At 43.1% G+C, this 24,873-nt stretch overlaps 1 protein-coding gene across 7 annotated transcripts in view; it reads left to right on the plus strand.

The window, feature by feature from the left end:
- Positions 1–24,873, plus strand: part of LOC119966444 (sickle tail protein homolog) — a 764,531-nt gene that overhangs the window by 81,918 nt on the left and 657,740 nt on the right. For 3 of the 7 annotated variants that reach the window (XM_038798119.1, XM_038798121.1, XM_038798120.1), the window contains exon 1: positions 22,439–22,795. The exons of 1 other annotated variant lie outside the window; for it this stretch is intronic. In XM_038798119.1, the coding sequence (XP_038654047.1) occupies positions 22,504–22,795 (292 nt within the window). In that variant the 5' untranslated portion in view covers positions 22,439–22,503. Of the gene's footprint in view, positions 1–22,436; positions 22,796–24,873 lie in introns of those variants that run through there. 3 more of the 7 variants (XM_038798133.1, XM_038798134.1, XM_038798124.1) reach the window with 2 other exon arrangements.

Below are 24,873 nucleotides of genomic sequence, written 5' to 3' on the forward strand. Positions count from 1 at the left end.
TGTTATATTGTCTTTCCATGTTCTTCCTACCAAAACATATCAGTTCACATTTCTCCACATTCAGTTGTGTCTGCCACATGCCTGTCCATTCCACTAGTTAGCCTTCATAAAGTCTATTACTTCCAAGTTTTGTGTCTTCTGCTATTTTGAAATTGCACCCCATGCACCCAAGTCTGAGTCATGACTATAGGTCAACAAAAACAATGCTCCTAATTCTGGTCCCTCAGGAACCCCAGTATACACCTTGCTCGAGTCAGAAAAGCAATTGTTCACCACTACCCTTGACTCCAGTCCCTCTGCCAACTTGTATCCATGCTGCCACCATCTCTTTTATTCCGTGGCCTTCAGCTTTGCTGGCAAGCCTATTATATAGCATTTTATCAAACACCTGTTGTAAGTCCGTGTACACTACATCAACCACATTGCCGTCATCAAAACACTCTGTTATTTCACCAAAATCTGAAAAAAAAAATTGCAAAGCTGCAGGAGAAAGGCAAGGGCAGTGGGACTAACCCCAGCGGGTCGGCATGGCTCCAACGGCGAAGCGGCCACCTCCTGTGCTATAATTATTCGATCCTTCCAAGTACATATACATGCATAATTATAAAACCAAAGAGAAAATGCTGGAAAATCTCAGCAGGTCTGGCAGCATCTGTAGGGAGAGAAAAGAGCTAACATTTTGAGTCCAGATGACCCTTTTTCAAAGCTATAGAAAGACAGAGAAAGCAGGAAATAAGAACATAACACAAGAACTAGCAGCAGGAATAGGCCATCTGGCCCCTCGAGTCTGCTCCGCCATTCAATGAGATCATGGCTGATCTTTTGTGGACTCAGCTCCACTTTGCGGCCCGAACACCATAACCCTTAATCCCGATATTCTTCAAAAAACTATCTTTATCTTAAAAACATTTAGTGAAAGAGCCTCAACAGCTTCACTGGGCAAGGAATTCCATAGATTCATCATTCTTTGGGTGAAGAAGTTCCTCCTAAACTCAGTCCTAAATCTACTTCCCCTTATTTTGAGGCTATGCCCCGTAGTTCTGCTTTCACCTGCCACTAGAAACAACCTGCCCACATCTATCCTATCTATTCCCTTCATAAATTTATGTTTCTATAAGATTCCCCCCGCATCCTTCTAAATTCCAACGAGTACAGTCCCTGTCTACTCGACCTCTCCTCGTAAACCAACCCCTTCAGCTCTGGGATTAACCTAGTGAATCAAAGTCCTATTTATTGACTACAACTCCGCCTTCAACACCATAATCCCAGCCAAGCTCATATCAAAGCTCCAAAACCTAGGACTTGGCTCTCCACTCTGCAACTGGATCCTCGATTTTATGACCAACAGTCCACAATCAGTAAGAATGAACAACAACATCTCCTCCACAATAGTCCTCAATACCGGGGCCCCGCAAGGTTGCATACTTTGCCCCCTACTCTACTCCCTTTACACACATGACTGCGTGGCAAAATTTGTTTCCAACTCAATCTACAAGTTTGCTGACAATACGACCATAGTGGGCCGGATCTCGAATAATGAGGAGTCAGAATGCAGGAGGGAGATAGAGAACCGAGTTAAAGCGGGCAGCATAATCAAAGATCCCTCCCACCCGGCTTACTCACTCTTCCAACTTCTTCCATCGGGCAGGAGATACAGAAGTCTGAGAACACGCACAAACAGACTCCAAAACAGCTTCTTACCCCACTGTCACCAGACTCCTAAATGATCCTCTTATGGACTGACCTCATTAACACTACACCCTGTATGCTTCATCTGATGCAGGTGCTTATGTAGTTACATTGTATATCTTGTGTTGCCCTATTATGTATTTTCTTTTATTCCCTTTTCTTCCCATGTACTTAATGATCTGTTGAGCTGCTCGCAGAAAAATACTTTTCACTGTACCTCGGTACACGTGACAATAAACAAATCCAATCTAATCCAATCCTCTGCACACCCTCCAGCGCCAGTACGTCCTTTCTCGGGTAAGGAGACCAAAACTGAAAACAATAAATAATATTTATACTGTGGAGTGAGAATGAAAGATGAGAATGAAAGAATGAGAATGCATAATTATACTATGTCCGTGAGCAATTTAAAAAAAACTGAAACACCCACCAGGATAAAGATGACAACTTGATTTATTTACAACAGTAAGTGTAAATGCAGCTGATATTTGGAGGTAACAATAAAACATCTTGCACCTTCTTGCACTATTTCTTTCTTGGGAGACCAATCTACTCTATGGCCTCACCACCTTGATTAGTTCTCAAAACATATTTTGAATCTGACAAAAAAAATCTAAGCCAACCTAGATTACAGGATATGAGACTAGCATACAGTTGTTCTTGTGACTGTTGGGGGAAAAAAAGGCACATCCCTTCAAGGTTTGCGATTAATCGAGTCATTAGCTGCAAAAACCTCCAGTCAGTAATGTCAGTGAATAAGCTGGCAAAAATACAGAACAGGAAATATCATTTTACGCTCGCAGAGACTTCACCAAAATTACTGACAGGAAGGATGGATTTCCTCTTCTCCTACAATCTGCCTGCTTTTTATAGTGGGCTTTTGACCCTTGCCCAGTAAGCGAGTTTGCCAAAACTTCATTAAGAGACTGCCATTCTAATGCCTGTGAATTTAGTATCATTGTTCAACAGAACTCTGCAGATTGGATTGCTGGAAATAAATATTTTCTTTGTTTTAGTTACTTCAATTCATTGTGAGCAACTAATAGAACTATTGCATGTACTGATCAGTATTCCAACAATAATTACTTGTTCAAGAATGCAGTCCATCAATTTAGTTTTTTTTTAAATTTGACATCTAAGATTTATTTCCATTCCATTTCAGGTTCCTACAAGAAGATTCAGTAACAGTTATGACAGATCCATTGAGGTTACATTTGCCTGTGGGTACAAATGGTGTCTTAACCATTTGTTAAAATTATGAATGACTTGATTCAACAGATGGACCTCAATTGCATTGTTTGAATTGCTTATTTGAGTGTGCTATGTAGAAACCTGCTTTTCTATGCCTGTCTGACTTTGACTGCTACATTTAGTTCTATTCTTCTGTACTAATCAGTAAGTGCATTTAACTGTGGAAGGAAAGGTATCATTAAAACGACACAGTCATTCACGCAATCCTCTTACCGATACTTCTGCTCATATTTAATTTAAAGTTCCATACCAACTGAGTAATCAAGCATGTTTTCTATTTCTAGATATGTCAGCCCCTTGCTGCTCTTCACCTTTCCCTTCTCTACTCTTGCAGAGCCCACATGTATTGCTGCTGAGAGGGCAGACTGAGCAGATGTCCACCCCCATTCCATCACCAAATCTGCACAAAAGTGTATACTTTCTATCAGGCTATAATTGATGACTCACCAAAGTGGAAATCAGATCTACTGTCTCCTATCATGTGATGCTATGATATTGTCTTCTAACATACTGCCCTCTTCATCTACCCACATGTATAGTACACCGGGAACACTATTGGGAACTACAGTAAAAAGCACGAAAACAGTTGAAGAAAGTAGGAACTTGTATTCATATTGCACTTTTCACAAACTGTTTGTTTACAACCAATGAAGCCCATTTGAAGTTTGATCACTTTCGTAAGATAGCAAAACATGGCAGCCAGCGTGTGCCCAGTGGATCACAGTGAGATGGTGACTAGATCACCTGTATTAATGATGTCACTTGAGATTATACATTTACCATTATTTTAGTATCAGGATCTTGGTGGAATTACTACTTCATTGTGACTGAAAGTAGTTTACCAGTGAACTAGAGTAACTTAAAAGCTGAAGGTTGCAATTCATGATAATATTTATTGGACCAGATTTTGTGACTGTAATGTTGATGAACTTGTCAGCTTTCGCTGTCATTGCACCTCTGAAATTGACAGCAACTGGAGGCCAAACAAGTACAGATAAGCGCAGGAATCCTGAAGTTGCTGTCAGTGATAGTTTAATCATAGGATGCGCTGTTGAAGTTCCTCCACCCCTCTTTTTACCTCTTCTCCCAACCGAGTCTGCAATCAATTAGAAGTCACTGAACAGATGAGAACTTGTGCTTTTATGTTATTAGTCCTATTATTCAAAACCCTTGAAATAGTTGCACCTTGTTGAATGAAATGTAGAGTTTATGGCAGTAAAATTCATAATTACTGCTAAACAGCCTCATTGGATCTCAAACTGTTGTAATTGTGGACCGTCAAATTTCTCGATGAGCATTTTAATTTAAAAAAACGAAAAGTTGGATATTTCAGATTCTACTTTATTCTATGTGTATATCGCAATCATTTATTTCACTTTCTGTAAAATGTAATTAAATGTACAGGCTAATCAATGCATTTTCCTTCCTGGTTAGCTGTCTGAGAGTGCTCCAATGTGATTGGCTGCTTACTCTGCCTGATGAGCTCACTGTTGCTTGACGACTGGAGGTTCCTTTGACTCGTCATCCGCATCAATTTAAAACCTAAAAAGGGACATATGCAGCAGCAGAGATTGCCAGTTAGCTTGTTACCTTGAATATTGGCTAGGTTACAGTATAGCCGAACAGGGCTTTAGTAAATTTTGTGGGTTGATATATTTAGAGAATCGTCTATTTTAAACTGGTGGCGCCTTTATTGCGGCTTGTTGTGCAGGGCCTCGCATGTGATGACTGCTTTCAATCTCGGATTGGTTTGAAATCAGCAGAGGCAGAGGTTTGCATCTCGTAATCAAGATTTAAACAACTGAGATCATCATTTGCTCAATCCAGCAGATGAAAATTTTCACTTCCAAACTTTGTATTTCAGTGATTCAATGAGGCAATGCAATTAGCTTTGCATCTTTTACTTTGAGATGTGAATGGAAGGTGGAGGCTGCTGAATGTTAATTATGTCTTGTTTTCTTGCTATTTTCCATACCACTTGTGTTTTGATGGAATGTTAGCTGTTGCAACTAATGAGGCAGTGACCTATTTGTAAGTATAGCATATAGCACTGATCCTAAGCTTCTGTTTTATTTCAACATGTAATTGGTTGCAGTCTGTGAGGTTGGTTGTTCATTTATTGATGTGTGTGAATAATCTTTAAACTGTTTTCTTTGAATATGTTGGGCATATTTGAATGGTGATTCTGAGACTGTTCTGGCAGACTGGGAATTCGGAATTTACAATCAAAAATTGTTCTTTTAAAATGCATATATTACAATTAAAATAATAGTAACAGTGGATGACCAAACATCAGGAATTTGTGTTCCAAACCAATTTAAACTAATATTTTTTTTCTTTCAGTCATAAGGGTTTTACATGGTGTCACGTGAGAGTACCGTTTAAGAAATTGGTGTTTAAGAAATGTACCTTTTAAGAAATGGAGCTGCTCATGTTACTGGAGTGATGTCAGAGTGTGGGTGGAGCTGAGCTCTACTTCTGCTTTTTGAGTTTCAGTTTGAGGAAGAGCTTGGGTGTGTCTGTGTTTTTCAGTGAGCTGAATCTGAAGTTAAAAGTGAGCTGCACTGCTGTGATCTCTGCCATCCAAAGACTATCTATGGATCATTTGGTGAATTATAAAAGGTCTCATTTTATTGATTTGATTTACTGGTTGCTAAGATATTCACTTTGATTTACTGGTTGCTAAGGTATTCACTTTGTTTTAAAAAGGTTAGTTTGAATTCATCGAATAAACATTGCTTTGTTTAAAACAAAACATTGGTCCATGTCTGCTGTACCATACCTGTAGAGTGAGCCGTGTGCTCCCCATACCACAAACGGATGGAGTTTAAAACATCTGATGGAGTTATTCGATCGACTTCAGGAGGCGGGTTTGGTGATAAACCTAGCCAAAAGTGAATTTGGAAAAGCCCAAGTCACTTTCCTTGGCCATACAAACGGACAGGGTCGAATGGTCCCACGGGATGTGAAAACAAAAGTTATATGGGAGTTTCCGATACCCTTGATACGATGGGAAATAATGCGATTTCTTGGTATGAGTGGATTTTACCGGAAATTTGTACCCAATTTTAGCAATGTGGTCACTCCACTGACGGACTTGCTCAAGAAGCGTAACAAATTCCATTGGACAGCGGAGTGTCAACAGACATTTGACGGCCTGAGAGAGGTGTTAACCATTGCTCCTGTGTGAGCCATCCCAAATTACACCAAAGCATTCATAGTGGCGGTTGATGCGAGTGATGTGGGTGTAGGTGCGGTGCTTCTACAGGACGACGACGAAGGGCTAGAGCGGCCTATTGGTTATTTTTCAAAGAAATTGAATTCTCACCAGAAAAAACATTCCATAATTGAGAAGGAGACTTTGAGTTTGGTGCTGGCTTTGCAACATTTTCACATTTATGTAGCCAGCAATGCGTCTCACACCGTTATATATACTAATCATAATCCGTTGACATTTTTGGAGCGACTCCGGAATAACAATGCCAGGCTGTTTCACTGGAGTTTACTGTTACAGCCATTTCATTTTAAAATAGTATATGTGGCCAGGATGAGAAAACGTGATAGCTGATGCTTTGTCATGGATGTGATGAACGGAAGCAATTTCAGTTGGAGAAAGAAGAAGGGGGAAAATGGACTATATTATTGTACCTGTTTGCGTGTGTTTTTTTGAAACGACTAGTATATTTACTGTGTGCATTTCTTAAAGGATGGTGAAAAATGAAATCATCTTGAAATTGATGGTTTATTTTTGTTTCTGGTGGCGGAGGTGTCTCGTGAAAGTACCCTTTAACAAATGGATGTTTAAGAAATGTACCTTTAAGAAATGGAGCTGCTCATGTTACTGGAATGATGTCAGAGTGTGGGCGGAGCTGAGCTCTACTTCTGCTTTTTGAGTTTCAGTTTGAGGAAGAGCTTGGGTGTGTCTGTGTTTTTCGGTGAGCTGAATCTGAACTTAAAAGTGATCTACACTGCTGTGATCTCTACTACCATCCAAAGACTATGGATCATTTGGTGAATTATAAAAGGTCTCAGTATTGAATGTAAACCCTAATGTGCTCCTGTTTGAAGGTTTGTTAAGTCTTTTGGATGTTAAAAGGATAGCAATACAGATTACTTACTGTTGTATTGTTTGGGGGGTGTATTTGATTTACTGGTTGCTAAGATATTCACTGTTTGTTTTAAAAAGGTTAACTTGAGTTCACAGAATAAACATTGTTTTGTTTTTAAAAAACACTGGTCCATGTCTGCTGTACCACACCTGTAGAGTGAGCCGTGTGCTGCCCATACCACAATCTATTAAGAGTTGTGGGTCAGGTGAACTCCATGATACACTTTGGGATTCTCTAAACTCTGGCCCATAACAATGGCATGATTTAAAAAAAAGAAATCCTTTCATTGGTAAATTTTCCATTGAGGTCCTTTTTGCTGGCCAAACCAGTATTTATTACCGATCCTTAATTGTCTTTGACTTGCTAGACCATTTCAGAGAGCAGTTAAGGGGCAGCACGGTAGCACAAGTGGATAGCACTGTGGCTTCACAGCGCCAGGGTTCCAGATTCGATTCCCCCGTTGAGTCACTGTCTGTGCGGAGTCTGCACATTTTCCCCGTGCCTGGATGGGTTTCCTCCGGGTTCTCCGGTTTCCTCCCGCAGTCCAAAGACGTGCAGGTCAGGTGGATTGGCCATGATAAATTGCCCTTTGTGACCAAAAAGGTTAGGAGGGGTTATTGGGTTACGGGGATAGGGTGGAAGTGAGGGCTTAAGTGGGTCGGTGCAGTCTTGATGGGCCGAATGGCCTCCTTCTGCACTGTATGTTCTATAACCCATTGTGGGTCTGGAGTCACTGGAGGCCAGACATGGGAAGAGCGACAGATTTCCTTCCCTGAATGAAATTTGATGAACCAGATGAGTTTAAATGACATTCAATGAAAGCTTTATTGTCTCCAATACTGAGACTAATTTTCAATTCCAAGGTTATCAATTGAATCGAAATTATGCCAGCTGCCATGGTGGGATTTAAACCTGAGTCCCCAGGGCATTAGCCTAGTCCAGTGACATTACCACCAAGCCACTGTCTCCCCAAGACTGAGGCAGTGTCCACATTGTTTCCAATGCATTTGTACCCACAACACAAATCATGGTTCACCATAAATAGAACATAGAACATAGAAAATACAGCCAAGAACAGGCCCTTCGGCCCACAATGTTGTCCTGAACTTTTGTCCTAGATTAAGAATAAATCAATCTGCACCCCAGCATTCTACCGTAATCCATGTACCTATCCAATAGCCGCTTGAAGGTCCCTAATGTTTCCGACTCAACTACTTCCACAGGCAGTGCATTCCATGCCCCCATTACTCTCTGGGTAAAGAACCTACCTCTGACATCCCCCTTTATCTTCCACCATTCACCTTAAACTTATGTCCCCTTGTAATGGTTTGTTCCACCCGAGGAAAAAGTCTCTGACTGTCTACTTTACCTATTCCCCTGATCATCTTATAAACCTCTATCAAGTCGTCCCTCATCCTTCTCCGTTCTAATGAGAAAAGGCCCAGCACTCTCAACCTTTCCTCGTAAGACCTACTCTCCATTCCAGGCAACAGGGGCTGTTTAGCACACAGTTAAATCGCTGGCTTTGAAAGCAGACCAAGCAGGCCAGCAGCACGGTTCGATTCCCGTAACAGCCTGCCCGAACAGGTGCCGGAATGTGGCGACTAGGGGCTTTTCACAGTAACTTCATTTGAAGCCTACTCGTGACAATAAGCGATTTTCATTAGGGGCTGTTTAGCTCACTGGGCTAAATCGCTGGCTTTGAAAGCAGACCAAGGCAAGCCAGCAGCACGGTTCGATTCCCGTAACAGCCTCCCCGAACAGGCGCCGGAATGTGGCGACTAGGGGCTTTTCACAGTAACTTCATTTGAAGCCTACTCGTGACAATAAGCGATTTTCATTTACATGCTGGTAAATCTCCTTTGCACCTTTTCCAAAGCTTCCACATCCTTCCTAAAATGAGGCGACTAGAACTGCACACAGTACTCCAAATGTGGCCTTACCAAGGTTTTGTACAGCTGCAGTACAAATAGGCAGCAAATTGGTAAATTTTCTTCTAAGGTCCTTTAGAATAGCCGTGGCAAGAAATGAAAGCTTCAAACTGCTGCTGTCACTCGCGCTCTGATACATAATTACATGATAAAATTTATATGGGCCTGGAAAATCTATGGGGCATGATTCTGACAGCAACCCGAGGAGTCTGCATGATAATGAACTCCATTGCTACCCACCACAATTTTCGGGGCAGATGACTATTGCGTGTGTCCCATTTTCAATTTGGATAACTCTCGAGAGTGTGCTGTCGAGATAAATGAACTTTTGTTAAAAATAAATTCAGTGCACCAAATTCATTTTTTCCAATTAAGGGGCAATTTAGTGTGGCCAATCTACCTCGCTTGCACATCTTTGGGTTGTGGGGGCGAAACCCACGCAAACACGGGGAGAATGTGCAAACTCCACACGGACAGCGACCCAGAGCCGGGATCGAACCTGGGACCTCAGCGCCATGAGGCAACAGGGCTAACCCACTGCACCACCGTGCTGCCCGAGATAACTGAACTTAATCACTACTGGAGGGTTCTGGTCATGGACTGAAACCGTGGGCTCGAGATGAGGTTTTCCTGGAGCAGGATGGTACGATATTTCAGTTTTGTTTATGCTGAAGAACAGGTGAGACTGAAGTTGTCGCAGACATTGGAGAAAAAGTCCATTCTGCAGCGCATGCCCACCTCTGAACCAGCAGCTCGTGCACAGTCATTGGCAAAACAAAATGGCACAATGTGTCAAGGGAGACCTTGCTCTTTGCCTGGAGTCATCTCACATTGACCAGCTGCCTGTCCATGCATTGCCTGACTTTGATGCCCAGATCACCATCAAGGAAGGCACACAACATGGGAAAGGAAAGGGTCAGAAGACTCATTTTCACCCATATCGTGTGCAAATCTGCCATTGTAGTGCCATAGGCAGCAGTGCTAACCACCATGCTGCCCCCCTGTTGAACCATTGTGATGAATTTCTCCATACCTTTCAAAGGCCCTCACAGCTGAATGTGCCACGGCCTTGGTCTGGTCAGCAAATGTGGAGTAGAGGTCCATGTTCTGGATTGGTGTTTCTTCTGGAACTGTAATTGCAAACACCATATCAGTGGTTCCTTTATGTTTTCTGAAACCACGCTGACATTCTGGCAACCGATCCTGGGTTAAGATGAACCAAGTCGTTCAAAGGGATTCTGGCGAAGATTTTTCCAGCGATTGTGATTGTCAAAAAATTGATGAGTTCCTTTCTGCTTGCACAGGTGAACAATGGAGAAATATTTGTATTCTTGCAGGGTGGTTCTTTACTCCCACGTAGGGTGAAAGTGTTCAGTAAACTTCTTAACCAGGCATTGACCTCTGGCCATGTCACCCTCAGCTGGGATAACACTAGCTCCTGAACTTTGCTGCTAGAGAGGAGTTTGTTGTTTCTAACAATGTGGGAGTGTTACCAAGAGAGCAGTTGACGACAGCCTATTGATTACCTTTTGTTGATGGGTGACTGCTAACTGTGGAAGTGGTTAAAGTTCACCACCTATCTTTTCTAGAATTTGGTATTTTTGTGTGAACAGCTCTGACCTGTTAGCACTGAGGATTGGTGATGAATCAATAGATTTGGACTGTAGAATCTCATTTAGTCTGTGTCTGTATGAGATTGAGGATTGTCTGCATTTTCAATCAACCAAATGCCTTGCTTCTTTCTAATCCTGCATTAGACAATCCTGCGGATGTTTCGCTGGGCATCATGCTGGGATAATGATATCTTGTCATTGATGTAATCCCTGCAGTGGCATTGTTTTTCCTCCACTAGTTTCTGGATTACCTCGCTGTCTTCATTGAACCAATCTTGATTTTTGAGAGGTAGGGCGGTGTGGTGCACTGTATCTGTGAAGATCACCCAGTCATCCTCAATGCAGTATGTCTATTTCCACTGTACGCAGGCAACTCTCTAGTTTCCCTTGAGAAAGATTCCTTCATGATAGCCTGTTTGAGACATTGAGACTTGTTTGGACCTTCATGCCTTGGGAAAGTCCAGGTGAATAGACCTTTTAAAATACAGTCAATGCTGCATGTGGCTATATGCACCCCTCTGTCTGGTTATCATATTTACGATTAGATGTCAATGCATAAAATTGGCTGCATCCAAGATGTCATTGCGATTAGTGAGACTGAAACTGTGACGGTGAGGAAGAGTTCATAGAACATAGAACATAGAACAGTACAGCACAGAACAGGCCCTTCGGCCCTCGATGTTGCGCCGAGCAATGATCACCCTACTCAAACCCACGTATCCACCCTATACCCATAACCATACTACTGCCAACCCTGTTTTTTTCATGACCCCTTCCCATGTCTGATGATTCGCACCAGCTCATGAATGGAAGTCAACAAAAATTAGTAGCTTGTCTGACTTTTTGATACAGAAGCAGTCAGAAAGTGAAAGCAGTCGAGGTCATCATAGAATTTGTCTTTAGTGTTGTTCATGGTGGGAGTGTGTACATTGAGAGTTGATTGTCTGTTGCTGTGCATGGGGAGATTAAGCAGCATCAGATGATCATTGCCACCCTTGGGAAGGCCAGTAAACTTGCTGCTGAGATGGTTCATGACAGCAAAGCAGACGCAGCTTCACGCTGGTTTTCTTTCAAGCGGCCGCTCCAAAAGAATGTGTAACCTGCACTGATTTCCTTAAGCTGACCCTCCTCAAGTCAATGTATCTCACTGAGGGCAATGACGTGGATGTTGTACCAGGTTGGTTCTCTACTGATGAGCGGTCAATCAGCTTTGGCATTGTTAATGAGGGAGGGCAGGTTTCATGTGCCATTGATGACTGGTGTAGCCTTTACTTTCTTTTATTTTGTGATACTGACTTATGACTGTTATTTTTTTTTAAAATTTTTATTGTCCTCCTTTTTCACATTTTCTGCCAAATGTACACCCAACAATAAACAATAATCAGTAATGAATGTAATGTCAATCCCCACATCAATAAGAACGATCCCATCCTCCCACCAAACCCCAGACATTAGCCCGCATGTTAACATAAACAAATGACAAAAAGAAATCAGGAATCACCCATTGTCACCATTACCACATACAGTCCCCCTCCCCCAACCCTCCCACACACCCCCCCCCCCCCCCCAAATGTTCGATGTGATCCAATTCTTGCAAGTGCATAATGAATAACACCCATGAATTGTTGAACCCCTCCATCCTTCCCCTCAGTTCAAATTTGACCTTTTCAAGCGTTAAGAATTCCAGCAGGTCCCCCCACCATGCCAGGGCACAGGGTGGAGAGGTTGATCTCCACCCTAACAGAATCCGCCTTCGGACGATCAACGAGGCGAAGGCTACAACATCTGCCTCTGCGCCCGTTTCCAACCCCGGGTGGTCCGACACCCCGAATATGGCCTCCCGAGGGCCCGGGTCTAGTTGCACATGCACCACTTTAGAGATTACCCTAATCACCTCCTTCCAGTAATCCTCCTGCTTTGGACAGGACCAAAAAATATGAACGGGGTTTGCAACATTCACACACATCTTCTACCCCCTCAAAGAGCTGGCTCATCCTCGCCCTCGTGAGGTGCGCTCTGTACACCACCTTTAGCTTTATCAGCCCCAACCTCCCACACGAGGTGGAGGCGTTCACCCTCTGGAGCACCTCACACCAGAACCCCTCCTCCATACCCTCTCCCAACTCTTCCTCCCACTTTGCCTTGATCCCTTCTAGTGGCGCCTTCTCCTCCAAAATAGCCCCGTAAACTGCCGATACTACCCCCTTCTCCAGTACCCTGTCGTCAACACCTCCTGTAGCCATGTGGAAGCCGGCTCTACTGGGAAGCTCTGTATCTCCTTTCTGGCAAAGTCTCGAACCTGCATGTATCTAAATATTTCCCCCTGCTCCAGCCCGTACTTCACTCCCAGCTCCTTTAATCCCGCAAAACGACCCCCCAAGAAATAAATCTTTTAGTGTTCGAATTCCTTTCTCCTCCTGTCTCCGGAAATTTCCATCCCACTTCCCTGGCTCAAATCTATGGTTCCCCCGAATCGGCATTTCCCTTGACCCTGCCCCCAACCCGAAGGACCTATGACTGTGTTGATGGGATCCCTGCCAACTGTGGCCGACTGGCCAAGAAGATGATGCAGACAATGTTTTGGTAGCTTTTCTAGCCCCTTCCTTAGACCAACAAGGTAAGAAGTGTGATCCTGGAAAGGGCCCACCACTGCTCTTGGGCCTGCTGAGTATCATTTCAGTGAAAAACAACCCAACGGCACGAGTCCCCAGTGTGCAAGTTTGTGACTCTTTCTCCTAATGAATCCACACCTGCTACTGTGCCACACGTCCTTCATCACTGGACTGGTAACAAATAGATGATGGATGGCAAATGTTAGAAAGATGCTGACCATGACTTTGTTAGGTCTCATCCAGGGTATTGTGTATAGTTCTGGAATCCATATTGTAGGAGGGATGTGATAGCACTGGAAAGGGTGCAGAGGAGATTTACCAGGATGTTGCCTGGGCTGGAGAGTTTTGGTCGTGAAGAGAGATTGGATAGACTGGGTTTTTTCCCCTTAGAGCAGAGGAGACTGAGGGGGGTGGGGGGGTATGATTGAGATGTAAAAAATTATGAGGGACATAGCTAGAATAGACATGAAGACACTTTTCCCCTTGGTGGAGGGATCAATGACCAGTTAAGGTAAGGGGTTTAGAGGGGATGTGAGGAAAAACATTTCCATCTAAAGATGGTGGGAGTCTGGAAGTCACTGCAGAAAGGGAGGAGACAGAGACCCTCATAACATTTAACGAGAATTTGATGTGCACTTACAATGCCAAGGGATACCAGGCTATGGGCCAAAGGCTTGAAAATGGGATTAGAATGGTTAGGTGGCTGTTTTTGACCATTGCAGATGTGATGGGACAAATGGTCTCTTCTGTGCTGTTGACCTCTATGACTCTATAGGAGTGATCTTCCCAAAAGGAAACAAAGTCCCCGAGTGAGTATGTTTAGCTGTGTGTTTTCCAGCACTCTCAGTGCGAGAAACACATGACTATTCAATTCGACTCACTTTGAATAAGGGGCCTGAACAGGGAACGCACAGCTGAGGTCACTCAGCCACTTTTCTTTACAACGGGGAGCTCCACTCATCAGAAGTCCCTGTTCAGTGAGAGATTGGGACGCCATTTAAAAATGGTGTCCCGATCTCCGCGGCCCACAAAAAAAAACAACCTCTTTTCTCACCCCACCCCTCCAGCCTGAACGCAACATGGGAGAGTCTCCCACTCCCCGAACGCCCACGCTGGGCAACCACTGCCCAATCGCACATGTGAAAATAATGCCAGCTTGGCATCTTGGCAGTGCCAACTTGGCACCAAGGTGCCAGGGTACCAGTGTATCACCAACAGTGCCAGGGCACCACCCTGCCTAAAGGCATGCAGATGGGGGCTCTCATCCCCTTGGAGACCCCCGCACGTGCTGTTCCATTTCGTCCCCGTTTGTGGGCACCAGTACTCAAATAGCCCTCGCCCAAGATCCCCGTGGCAAAGGGATTGAATCCCAAAGCCTCGGGTACCTCCGGAAACTGCACGTTAGAGTAAGGCTCACTGCCACGCTCTAATATGCAGATTTGCTAAAAAGTGATCCCGCCCATTGTGAGCGAGATTGCGTTTAATCACGTGAGGCATTGCGAGCCAGGTAGATCCACGCTGCGCCTCGGTGAGCTGCTTTTCCGTTCAGCAGGGCAGGAGGATCATGCCCAAGACCTATTATGAACTGGATTATAGTGAGGGATGGTTGCTCATTGTCAGCCTCACTCTCATCCTGACCTAACTTGGTCCAGTTGCAAGGTGAGTCTAGATGGCTGTCAGTAGATCTGGATACATTGGGTGGCCAGGGTATCTGTCTTGTCAAGTTGCACATGCTCCATCACACGATGCTGACCTGCATTCAAAATCATTGCACCTTGACTGGTTTTCTCCGTCCAGTTTGCTGCAATCAGTCTTCACATACCAGTGTAGACAAATCCTTAAGTTGCCGAGGATAAAAGAAAAGATGACTATCCTTGCCTGGTTTGGCCTGCCCATCAAAGTGGTTTTTTGCGGTGTGCCCGATGTCACATGCTAACCACTGCTTGAAGCCATGGATGAGAACTGGGTGAAGGTGAGAACCAACACAGGGTGAGCCCCTCCAAAGGATGCCGTGAACCCACCTGTGAGAGGTGCGACCCCTCTTTTACTCCCTTAGAAAGAGTGTAAACCATTAAGTGAGCTGCATATGATTACATTGAAGTTCTCGTAGCCCCATACCCAAAACTTTAATTCTTTCACAGAAATATTGGGAGGCGCCCATATGCCAAAAGTTAACTCGTCAATATTGATATGAATCATTTGATTTTGTGTTTATATAGTAGATAGTCTGTGTTACTGGTCAATCCTGGAAGTAGACCTCCGTTTATGATCTGGAAAACACCTTTCACTGCTGGTATCGAGTCGTATCACCCCCATCATTATTGAGGTCGGCGTTGCTTCATGCCAGCCATTATGTCAATACTGTTCATTCATCTATTCATGTAGAGAGCTTTCACAGTTGCAACAGTCAATTTCCTATTCTGTTAATAAAAATGAAACGCAACTAATTCATGCGCTCACCATCGCTAGCTTGACATTTCAAGGTAGCTGTTCTAGGCTTTTTTAAAAGCAAAAGCAGTCATTTTTTTTACCACTGCTATTTGGACACAACACACTGTCAAGATAGACCCCCTTGGGTCTGTGAGATTGGTGGGTTTAATCACAAATTTTTCAAACACCTGAGTTTGCGAGTAATAGGAACAAAAATGCTGGACATGTTCAAGTTAAGCGACATCTGTGGAGAGAGAGAAAGATCTTTCAGAACTGCTGAAGGGCCAGTGACCTGAAACATTAGCTCTGCATCCTTCTCCACGTGACCTACTCAGCACCTTTGACATTTTCTGTTTACATTTCAGCTTTCTAACTTTCTTCATATACAGAGTTCTCTAGATCTAACTTACTCTTCGAATAGATAAACAACAGTCAACATTGAATGAAAATTATATTTTTTCTGACTGCCTAAGATGCTTGTCTGTGACTAGCATTTCTTCTAGTTGACCCCTTGGGGGGGTTCCTATTGTTTCAAAACCAAAACAAACCTGCATTGCAAAGCAGCATTGACAATGGCATGCCCGTGATGGATGAGCTACAAATCTCCCCTCTCTCTCTCATGAATTAACAATCCAAATCACCTTGCTATGACAGTCTGGCTCTTGGCCTCTGGGTTATTACTAAGAAAAAATGCACAAAAACTGGAAAGCATCAGCCGTGGTTTTTCCAACTCCCTGGCTCTAGATTTTGGAATGGTGGTTGCAAAACATGTCTGTTAGAGACGTCTTTGTCATCTTCTGTATGTTAACAACAAGTCTTTATTAACTGTTTTCAACAATATACAAATATACAGTAACGGGTACAGGCATGGCGCTATCTCCATCTTGGCTCTTAACATATCTCTGAACACCACACTGACCCTAGGTCATGTGCCACCTTGCATTACTGTGTGGATGGTACTCTATTCAGTCCCACATTAACCCTGTATATAGCAGACCCTTCTACTAGGGCAGCAGGGTAGCATGGTGGTTAGCATAAATGCTTCACAGCTCCAGGGTCCCAGGTTCGATTCCCGGCTGGGTCACTGTCTGTGTGGAGTCTGCACGTCCTCCCCCTGTGTGCGTGGGTTTCCTCCGGGTGCTCCGGTTTCCTCCCACAGTCCAAAGATGTGCGGGTTAGGTGGATTGGCCATGCTAAATTGCCCGTAGTGTCCTAATAAAAGTAAGGTTAAGGGGGGGGGGGTTGTTGGGTTACGGGTATAGGGTGGATACGTGAGTTTGAGTAGGGTGATCATGGCTCGGCACAACATTGAGGGCCGAAGGGCCTGTTCTGTGCTGTACTGTTCTATGTTCTATGTACTACATATACGACTGTAAAGGCTGACTCCTAATTGATGCATAACGGCAGCTCCTTGATCATCTGCTTTAGACCAATTTGGAGCTGCTTGTTCTAGTCTTCCAAGGACAGGAAGTTTTGAGAGACTGAAGCTGAGCTGAGGTGGAAATGGAATTTTTAAAAACACTCTATTTCCCTCAACAGGAGGGTGGTGGATTCAATTGATGTCGATGCTGTTTTTGTATCATCCAGCCTTCCGTGTGCAAATCATGAAAGGATCTGCCAAAAGGTGGCTGCTGCACACTTGTTGCAGGAAGAAAAACAGCCTTCTCTTGCGAGCAGTTTGTTTTCAATTGGTGTATTTGTACAGCCTCGGCAAGTAACAGAAAAGGTACCTCGTGTCCTTTGTGGTCTTTCTTGACCTTAGACGGTGTCAGGTAACATGTGTATCCGAGTCTCAATGAAGAAATAAACCAGATTAGTTGCTTGAACAGCACTGGCTGATCTTCTGAAAGATGTGGTAGCATTTAGGGCACAACACATTGATGCCATACATGATAAAAGATAGCAACATTGCACTGACAAAGCAGCACTGGAAGGCAGCATTGTGATTTTTGTTAACATTTTTATTTCAAGTTTTCTTGGTATACTGCAGTAGATTTAGTTAGGAAGCAATGATATAAATGTTGATTTGTGATTTATGGATGAGACTGAAGCAGTCTTAGCCTGGGTGAATACATTTGGGTTAGTGCTCGTAATTGCATCTGCTATGATTTTTTTTTTAAATTGTGAAAATTTAAAAAATAGCGGGTGGGATTCTCTCATCCCGCGGCAGAGTGTCCACGCACCGTTAACGCCATCGCGTTTTATGACGGAGTGAATGGGCCGCTGCCGGGACTAATTCTGGCTATGGGGGCCAGAACGGCACTGGCCCGATCCCGGTGCGAATTGGGCACCGTAGAATCCGCACATGCGCAGTGGCACCGGCGCCAACGCATGCATGCGCAGTGGCCTCCTTCAACGCGTTGGCCCCGACACAACATGGCGCAGGACTACAGGGCCCGGCTTGTAGGAAAGGAGGCCCCCAGCCAGAGAGGCCGGCCCGCCAATCGGTGGGCCCCGATTACGGGCCAAACCGCCACCCGACCCTTCCACGCTGAGTTCCGCCGGCTGAGAGCAGGTTTGAACGGCGCCGGCGGGTCTCAGCGTTTCCACGACGGCCGCTCGGCCCATCACAGCCTGAGAATCGGCAGGCCGGCCACGTAGAGCAGCCGGCGCCGCGCCAAACCCGCATGCGCCAATGGTGCCGATTCTCCGCTCTGCAGAGAATTGCGTGCTGGCGTAGGGGCAGCGTGGCCCGGTCGTGGGAATTCTCCAGCTCGGCCTTACTTAAAACGTTTCAGTTTTGCTTTATCAGGTTGTATGCTTCTTTCCGTTTGGTTTGAAATCTTTACCCAGGTAGATTTGTGATGTGTCAAGTTCCACTGAAGCATAATTTTCCACCCTGTTAGCCTGCAGGAAGATTTTGAGTAGAACATCTCATTACTTCCCCATTATAGGGACTGGTTTAGCACAGTGGGCTAAACAGCTAGCTTGTAATGCAGAACAGTGCAAGCAGCGCGGGTTCAATTCCTGTACCAGCCTCCCTGAACAGGCGCCGGAAAGTGGCAACTTGGGGTTTTTCACAGTAACTTAATTGAAGCCTACTTGTGACAATAAGCGATTATTATTATTATTATTTCATAGTAGCCGTGGCCTTCATTCCATACATTCCAGAAGAGAATACAATTTGTACAGATACCTGCAATTAGTTTCTGTAGTTCATCCAGTGGGGCTGTGTCTAAAAGGTTTATTTGATTTTTTTTTTCAAACCAAATTAACTGCACTAAAACATGACACATGCATTAAATGTTCTACTTATTGGAGAATTACTGTTAATGGTTGACATTGTTTATTTGTTCTGTGTTTAATTGTTGGTGCTATCGTTCAAGTTAGCATTGTGATGTACCATCAAATGACACTGGATGCCAAGTGCTGTGTCTGAGTAAGCTCGCCTTGTTTTGATGAATAGAAATGTAGGTTGGTTTTGCATAAGAAATTGATCTAAGTATCAGTGGGAAATGCTATTCATTTTGATATTGACCAATTTTAGTTAGCAGTGAATATTCCCTTTTTAGTTAACACCTGCTTTCTATTTGCTTTCAAAAGTAACACATTTTTACATTCCCACTGTTCCTAAAATAGGCCATCATATCGGTAACATTTTAAAAACTTAATATAGATTTGTGATAAAAACAAAATGCTGGATAAACTCAGCAGGTCTGGCAGCATCTGTGGAGCGAAACAAAGGGCAGGATTCTCCATTCCCCCAGCCGCGTGTGCCCCGGATTCTATCCCCGTGCCACTTGTCAATGGGATTTTGCATTGTATCCACCCCATGCTGCCAGGAAACCCACAGGCGAGGGTGCGCTGCTGGCGGGAAAAGTGAATCTCAACGGAGAATTCTGGCCAGGGTTAAAGGGCTGGATTCTCCAAAAATGGGGCTATGTCCCCACGTCAGCGTCAAAACGTTGCCGTTTCGTTTCGGGAGAGAGAGCTCTGTCAATGGCCCCCAACCCGCGCTGCATGGATCGCGCGTGAGGGATTCCCGAGCAATTCTCCGGGGACTGCAGAATCGCTTCAGCGGTGCCAGTCCCGATTTTCGAGTAAACAGCCATTCTCCACCCCTGCGCCTAACACGATTTCGCCGCAGAGGCTCGGAGAATCCAGCCCAAAATTTCAGATCCAAATGATTCTTCTACAGAACTGAAGCAAGGTAGAAATCTACAGACTATTTAGTTGGAAATGTGGGGAGGAGGAGGTGGGGCAGAATAGAAGAACAGGATCAGGTTGGGGAAAGAAGATATCAACACATTTGTCATGGACATAAGACAAAGGGGAGTGTTGATGGTGCCATTAAAAGATGAAGAGTGTGGTGATTTTTTTGAGAAATCTGTTTCAGTTGGAAAAATACAATGGTTTTCCCATTTGTAAATTGTCCAACAAACATTGTTGGCTTGCAGTGATGAGGTCATTATTTTTGCTTTATTGAAAAGAGCATATTTGGGATAGTTGTTATTTTTAAAGGAGGCACTTATAATTTACAGCTACTGTTCTTCTGCTTGCTTTAATAAAAAGAACTAGGCTTTAACCTGTACTTGTGTCACTTAATGCTTGTTCTCACCTGAACTCCGAAGAAATAACTGGAGTGTAGTCAGGCATTCCTTATATCCTCCCTGCAGTGTATTGGTTCCTTTAGTGTTAAAGTCCTGACAGCCCTTCAACGTTACAATAAAAGGCAGTTAATGCGTAAAACCCACGAGAAATCCATTTTCAGCTGTCAACATTTCAGTCATGCCTAGACCTTTGTTAAGTCTAAGTCTATACGCACACGATAGTGTTTCTGGATCATTTTTGTATTAGCCATTAAATGTAATGATAATATTGGTCAGAAGGAATTCACTTAAAATATTGACTTTCAAGAACATTCTGCTGCACTCCAGCCATGATTCAACACTAACATGACACCGCAAAATAAATTAGTTTCTGTACCTTTATGCAGCAGGAGTTATTAAAAAGAAATAGTCAATCACTTTCGATTTGGTACAATTGCAATTCCCTGGAACAATGTTTGAAAATAACCATGGGAAGGTTCAAAGGGGCCAGTTTTAAGGATTAGTATTTATAATCCGTTTACTTGACATTCCGAACAGTTGACCGTTAAATGTGTGATAACTAATTTCTGGCATACTAAGGTAGTAATTCAGTTCAGCGAGTTTGATAATGTCAACGTATTCTTTGATGTAGTGAGTATATGTGTGCCTTGTTTCTTTTTACCTTTCACCTGTTCTAGTTACGATCTTTGAATAATAAACAATAGTGAGAATTTTCTTTATCAGATGCTGACTATGTGTTACACGTAGTGCACTAAAACAGTTTTTTCCTCGTAACTAAGGTTGATGCATTTTTATATCTATAAATTTAAATTTAATTATGCAACATATTCAAAAGCATGCTGTGTGAATTAGTTTTTTTTTCTGCCCCCATCCCCAACGCTAGTATTTCAATTATGTTGCATGTTACCGAAGCTACTGTGTTCATTGGTGTATGGTTAGTGTTAGAAAATATATTTTAGAAACATTAAATGATTTTTCTGTTTTTAAATAAAGACCAAATTGGGATTGTTGGTTTGAGAGAAATCAAAAATGAAGTTTTCTCCACTGAAAGATTTTCAACACATAATTTTATGTGTCGGATTCTGTCACTTTGAAAAATAGAAATTGACTGCCAGAAACCAGATACACTTTGAGGGTATCCGGAAAGGCATTGTGATAATCTCGCTTTTCAACAGTTTGCAATGCAGTTTGTTCAGAAATATTATGAAGAAACCAACGTCACAGTGACTGTCTTGGTGTGTTTGGAGCTTTCATGTGTTAGGAGCTGTTGACTTTTGTCCTATTAATAGATGATGCTACTTTGTCAAAAATTATGTATTTGTACATGATTTCGGGCTTTTGTAAATAAATCATGACTTTTAATCTTTTGGCGCTCCTTGTACCACAAGTTTAGAAACTAGCTTTTTATTTTTGCATTCATTGGTCAGATTAAATATTATTACCTGATCCGTACTTCCTTGTTTCTACTTAGTTTTCCAAGAGGATTTTAATGGTGTAGTGCAGTGCTTCTCAAAGTGTGGTACCGGTGCCGGTACGCGAGCCATTGTCTGCCGGTACTTGGAGTGTTTCCAGAAAAGAAAGAGACAGTAATCCTGGATTGGCTTGTTTCGCTCACCGGTCCCTGGCACATTGAAAAAAAAAACTGCCGGTACGCCACATCAGATAGTTTGAGATGCACTGGTGTAGTGGATCATTACGGAAATAATCACACGATCAATTGAATAATTTGGATTTTTTTTGGTCTTAAAAATCCAAGTGCCTGCTGTTTTTGAATAAACCTTTTTGGTAGATCTGGAATGACTAGTACAGTCCTGTTCAGTAGCATTGATATAAGTAGCCATCAACAAGTTAATGCTGACAGATAAAAGTATTTGATAATTATAGAGTAAATCTTAACTGTGGAGTGCTGAAGATATTTTGAACAACTTTGTAGTTGATTGAGAGAACTGGACTGTCACAATAAATGATGATCTATTGCTTTCTGACTTTACATCTGGTTTTTTTTTTCCTGTCATACCTGAGGAGGGCTGGTGAAGGTGAAATTCCTGGTATGCTTTGGTGCTGCCCAGTGTCTAGTCTCTACTTGCTGGAGGGTTTAATAATATCTGACAGTGCATCTGTTCCCGCTACGTGGTGAAACCCACCAACAGCAGGCTAGTCATCGGCTTCATCCCAACACATCCACATTCCACAGGTCTGATAAACTGTCTGTGAAATCACACAGTGCCTTTTTGTTTCTATCAGCGATGTTGTACTGTTGCACTACATTTCAGCTCAGTTGAGCCATGCACGCCACACTGATGGTTTGCAGCTAGCAGATGCCTGCAGGAGTTTATTTGGATGTAAAATTTGTGTACCGAGCAGATTGCAGGAAAAAAAGGAATAGGGCAGAAATAAAAATGCCCAAGCCATCACGACTGGCGAAACCTTCGTCAGTCACTGCAGCTTCTAAGCTATCTGCAGCAAGGAAAGAAGATTCCAGCCACAGATCAAAGACACTTAGCTTGGGTGAAAAGCTACAGAGGACAGGAAGTGAAGGGACCCTGAGTAAAACGCAGCAAGTGAAAGTAACCCATGTTACTGCACAGAAGAAAAGTTGTGCTCCAAAAGGTAGAATTGTTAAAGTGGAGGAAAAAAAAGAGATTGCATGCAGAATTATCCGAGTTACAGAATTATCAGAGTTACAAGATTTGGAAGTAAATACCTGGTAGATAAGGTGACTTTTGTGGAACTTAGATGAAAATGTTGCAGGTTAGCCATGGTCAATCTATTAATATAATTTGTTCATTTAGTCATTGAATCTTGCAGTGAGTTCATGTTTAACTGGTGTAAGGGTGCATTATAATTCATTAATGTGGTGTATCTGTAATAAGACCTCAACATAATTATTCTGTTTGCATTGTAAATCATTTTGCAAGTCTTCCTTTTCACTTAATTGTTTGACAGTATTAATTGTATTAGAGCAATGGGATGGTCAGAATTATTGGTAAAGTAATTTATTTATAATAGCTTAGGATGCCAGTGAATTATATAACAACCTGCACTGTAAGATCGACTACCTTTTTATTGAATAGAGCCACCGCAACTGCAAAATGTAATTTCGAGCACTTGAGGTATGCTGACATGCTGCAACATATTTTAGCAATTGCATATTTTGTTACTTCGAGAATATATACAAACACCGAGTCAAACTCTTCATTAAGTGAAGGTTTCTTTTTGCACACAGATTTTGTTAGTTTTCTATTTTGTGCTTTCATAAAAATATATTTTTAGCTGGGCAAAATAGAAATTGTTTATTTATTCCTTTCGCTATTACATTAATTCAAAAGATTTACTACTGAATCACCCTTCTCATTTTTAGATAGCACGCCAATAAATGCTTTCTAAGCTAGTTAGTTTATCAATCTAATACTGTTAAACTTATGAAATATAAAATAGTTAATCCATAATTTGTTACTTTCTCTGGATTTCTAACACTATTTTCATCCATGCCCTGTTTCCATATTTGTTAAAAACTGATTGTAGTGTGCAGAAGTTGATCCAAGAACAACGGGCGGAATTCTCCCATCGGGAGACAAACAGCCGACGCCGGAGTGAAACCCGGAGTGTTTCACTCCGGAGTGTTTCACTCCGGCGTCGGAGACCGCTCCACGCCCTCTATTCTCCCTCCCCCCCCCTTGCGGGGCGGCGGAGGGAAAAGATTGCGTCTTTTAGAGACGTCGGCCCGACGATCGGTGAGCACCGATCACGGGCCAGACATCTCCTGAGCACGCGCGTGATGCTCGATCCTCCCTCCGCCCCCCACAGGCCCCACAAACACTGGTTGCGCGCTGTTCACACCGGCAGCGACCAGGTGTGGTTGGCACCGGCGTGAACCGGTCGGGTTCGGCAGGCTGCACGGGCCATCTGGGCCGGAGAATCGCCGGTCGCCGTGAAAAACGGCGAGCAGCGATTCTCCGAGCGGCCTGTCGCAAAACGCGACACGCAAAACGCGAGGGTTTAAAGATGAAGGCAACCTGAAACGTCGTGGCATAGGATCCCAATATAGGCAATGAGAATAAAATTGAAGAGCGTGTTGAACTGGGATAGAATCTGACCAGCCAAGTTTTGAATCAGCTGAAATATACAGAAGATGGAAGATAATAATAATCACTTATTGTCACAAGTAGGCTTCAATGAAGTTACTGTGAAAAGCCCCTCACCGGAAACAAATGGAGTTAAATTAACAAGTGGTGGTGAGTTAGATAGTGTCAAGCTTGGAGTTTACAAGTTTTTAATCTTTTAGGGGAACAATGAGTTCCATAGCTTGTTGGGTTCTAAACATGCAAGGGTAGAAAATGCTTTGATGTGTCCTGATTTTATTCTAGCAAGAATTTGCAAGTAGGATGAGTGTGTGGGATGCAAGAATAAAGCATAAAGATGAACAGTATTGACAGTAGTATTATGAAGTAGTGAAAGTATTGATAGTAGTATTATGAAGTAGTGAAAGTATTGATAGTAGTATTATGAAGTAGTGAAAGTAAGCTGAGCCAAGGACTTGGGGCGTTAAGAGTAACAAAAGAATTGTATTCCGGAGTTATAGCTTTGACAAATCCTGTCCCCGGCGTGAAAGAAGAGCTTTACAGACCTTAAATTAAGATTAAAATCTTTAATGGAATTGGGCTTTTAATACAACATTGGAGTCGTAC

The sequence above is a fragment of the Scyliorhinus canicula genome, chromosome 5, assembly GCF_902713615.1.
Source record: "Scyliorhinus canicula chromosome 5, sScyCan1.1, whole genome shotgun sequence".
Lineage (NCBI taxonomy): Eukaryota > Metazoa > Chordata > Chondrichthyes > Carcharhiniformes > Scyliorhinidae > Scyliorhinus > Scyliorhinus canicula.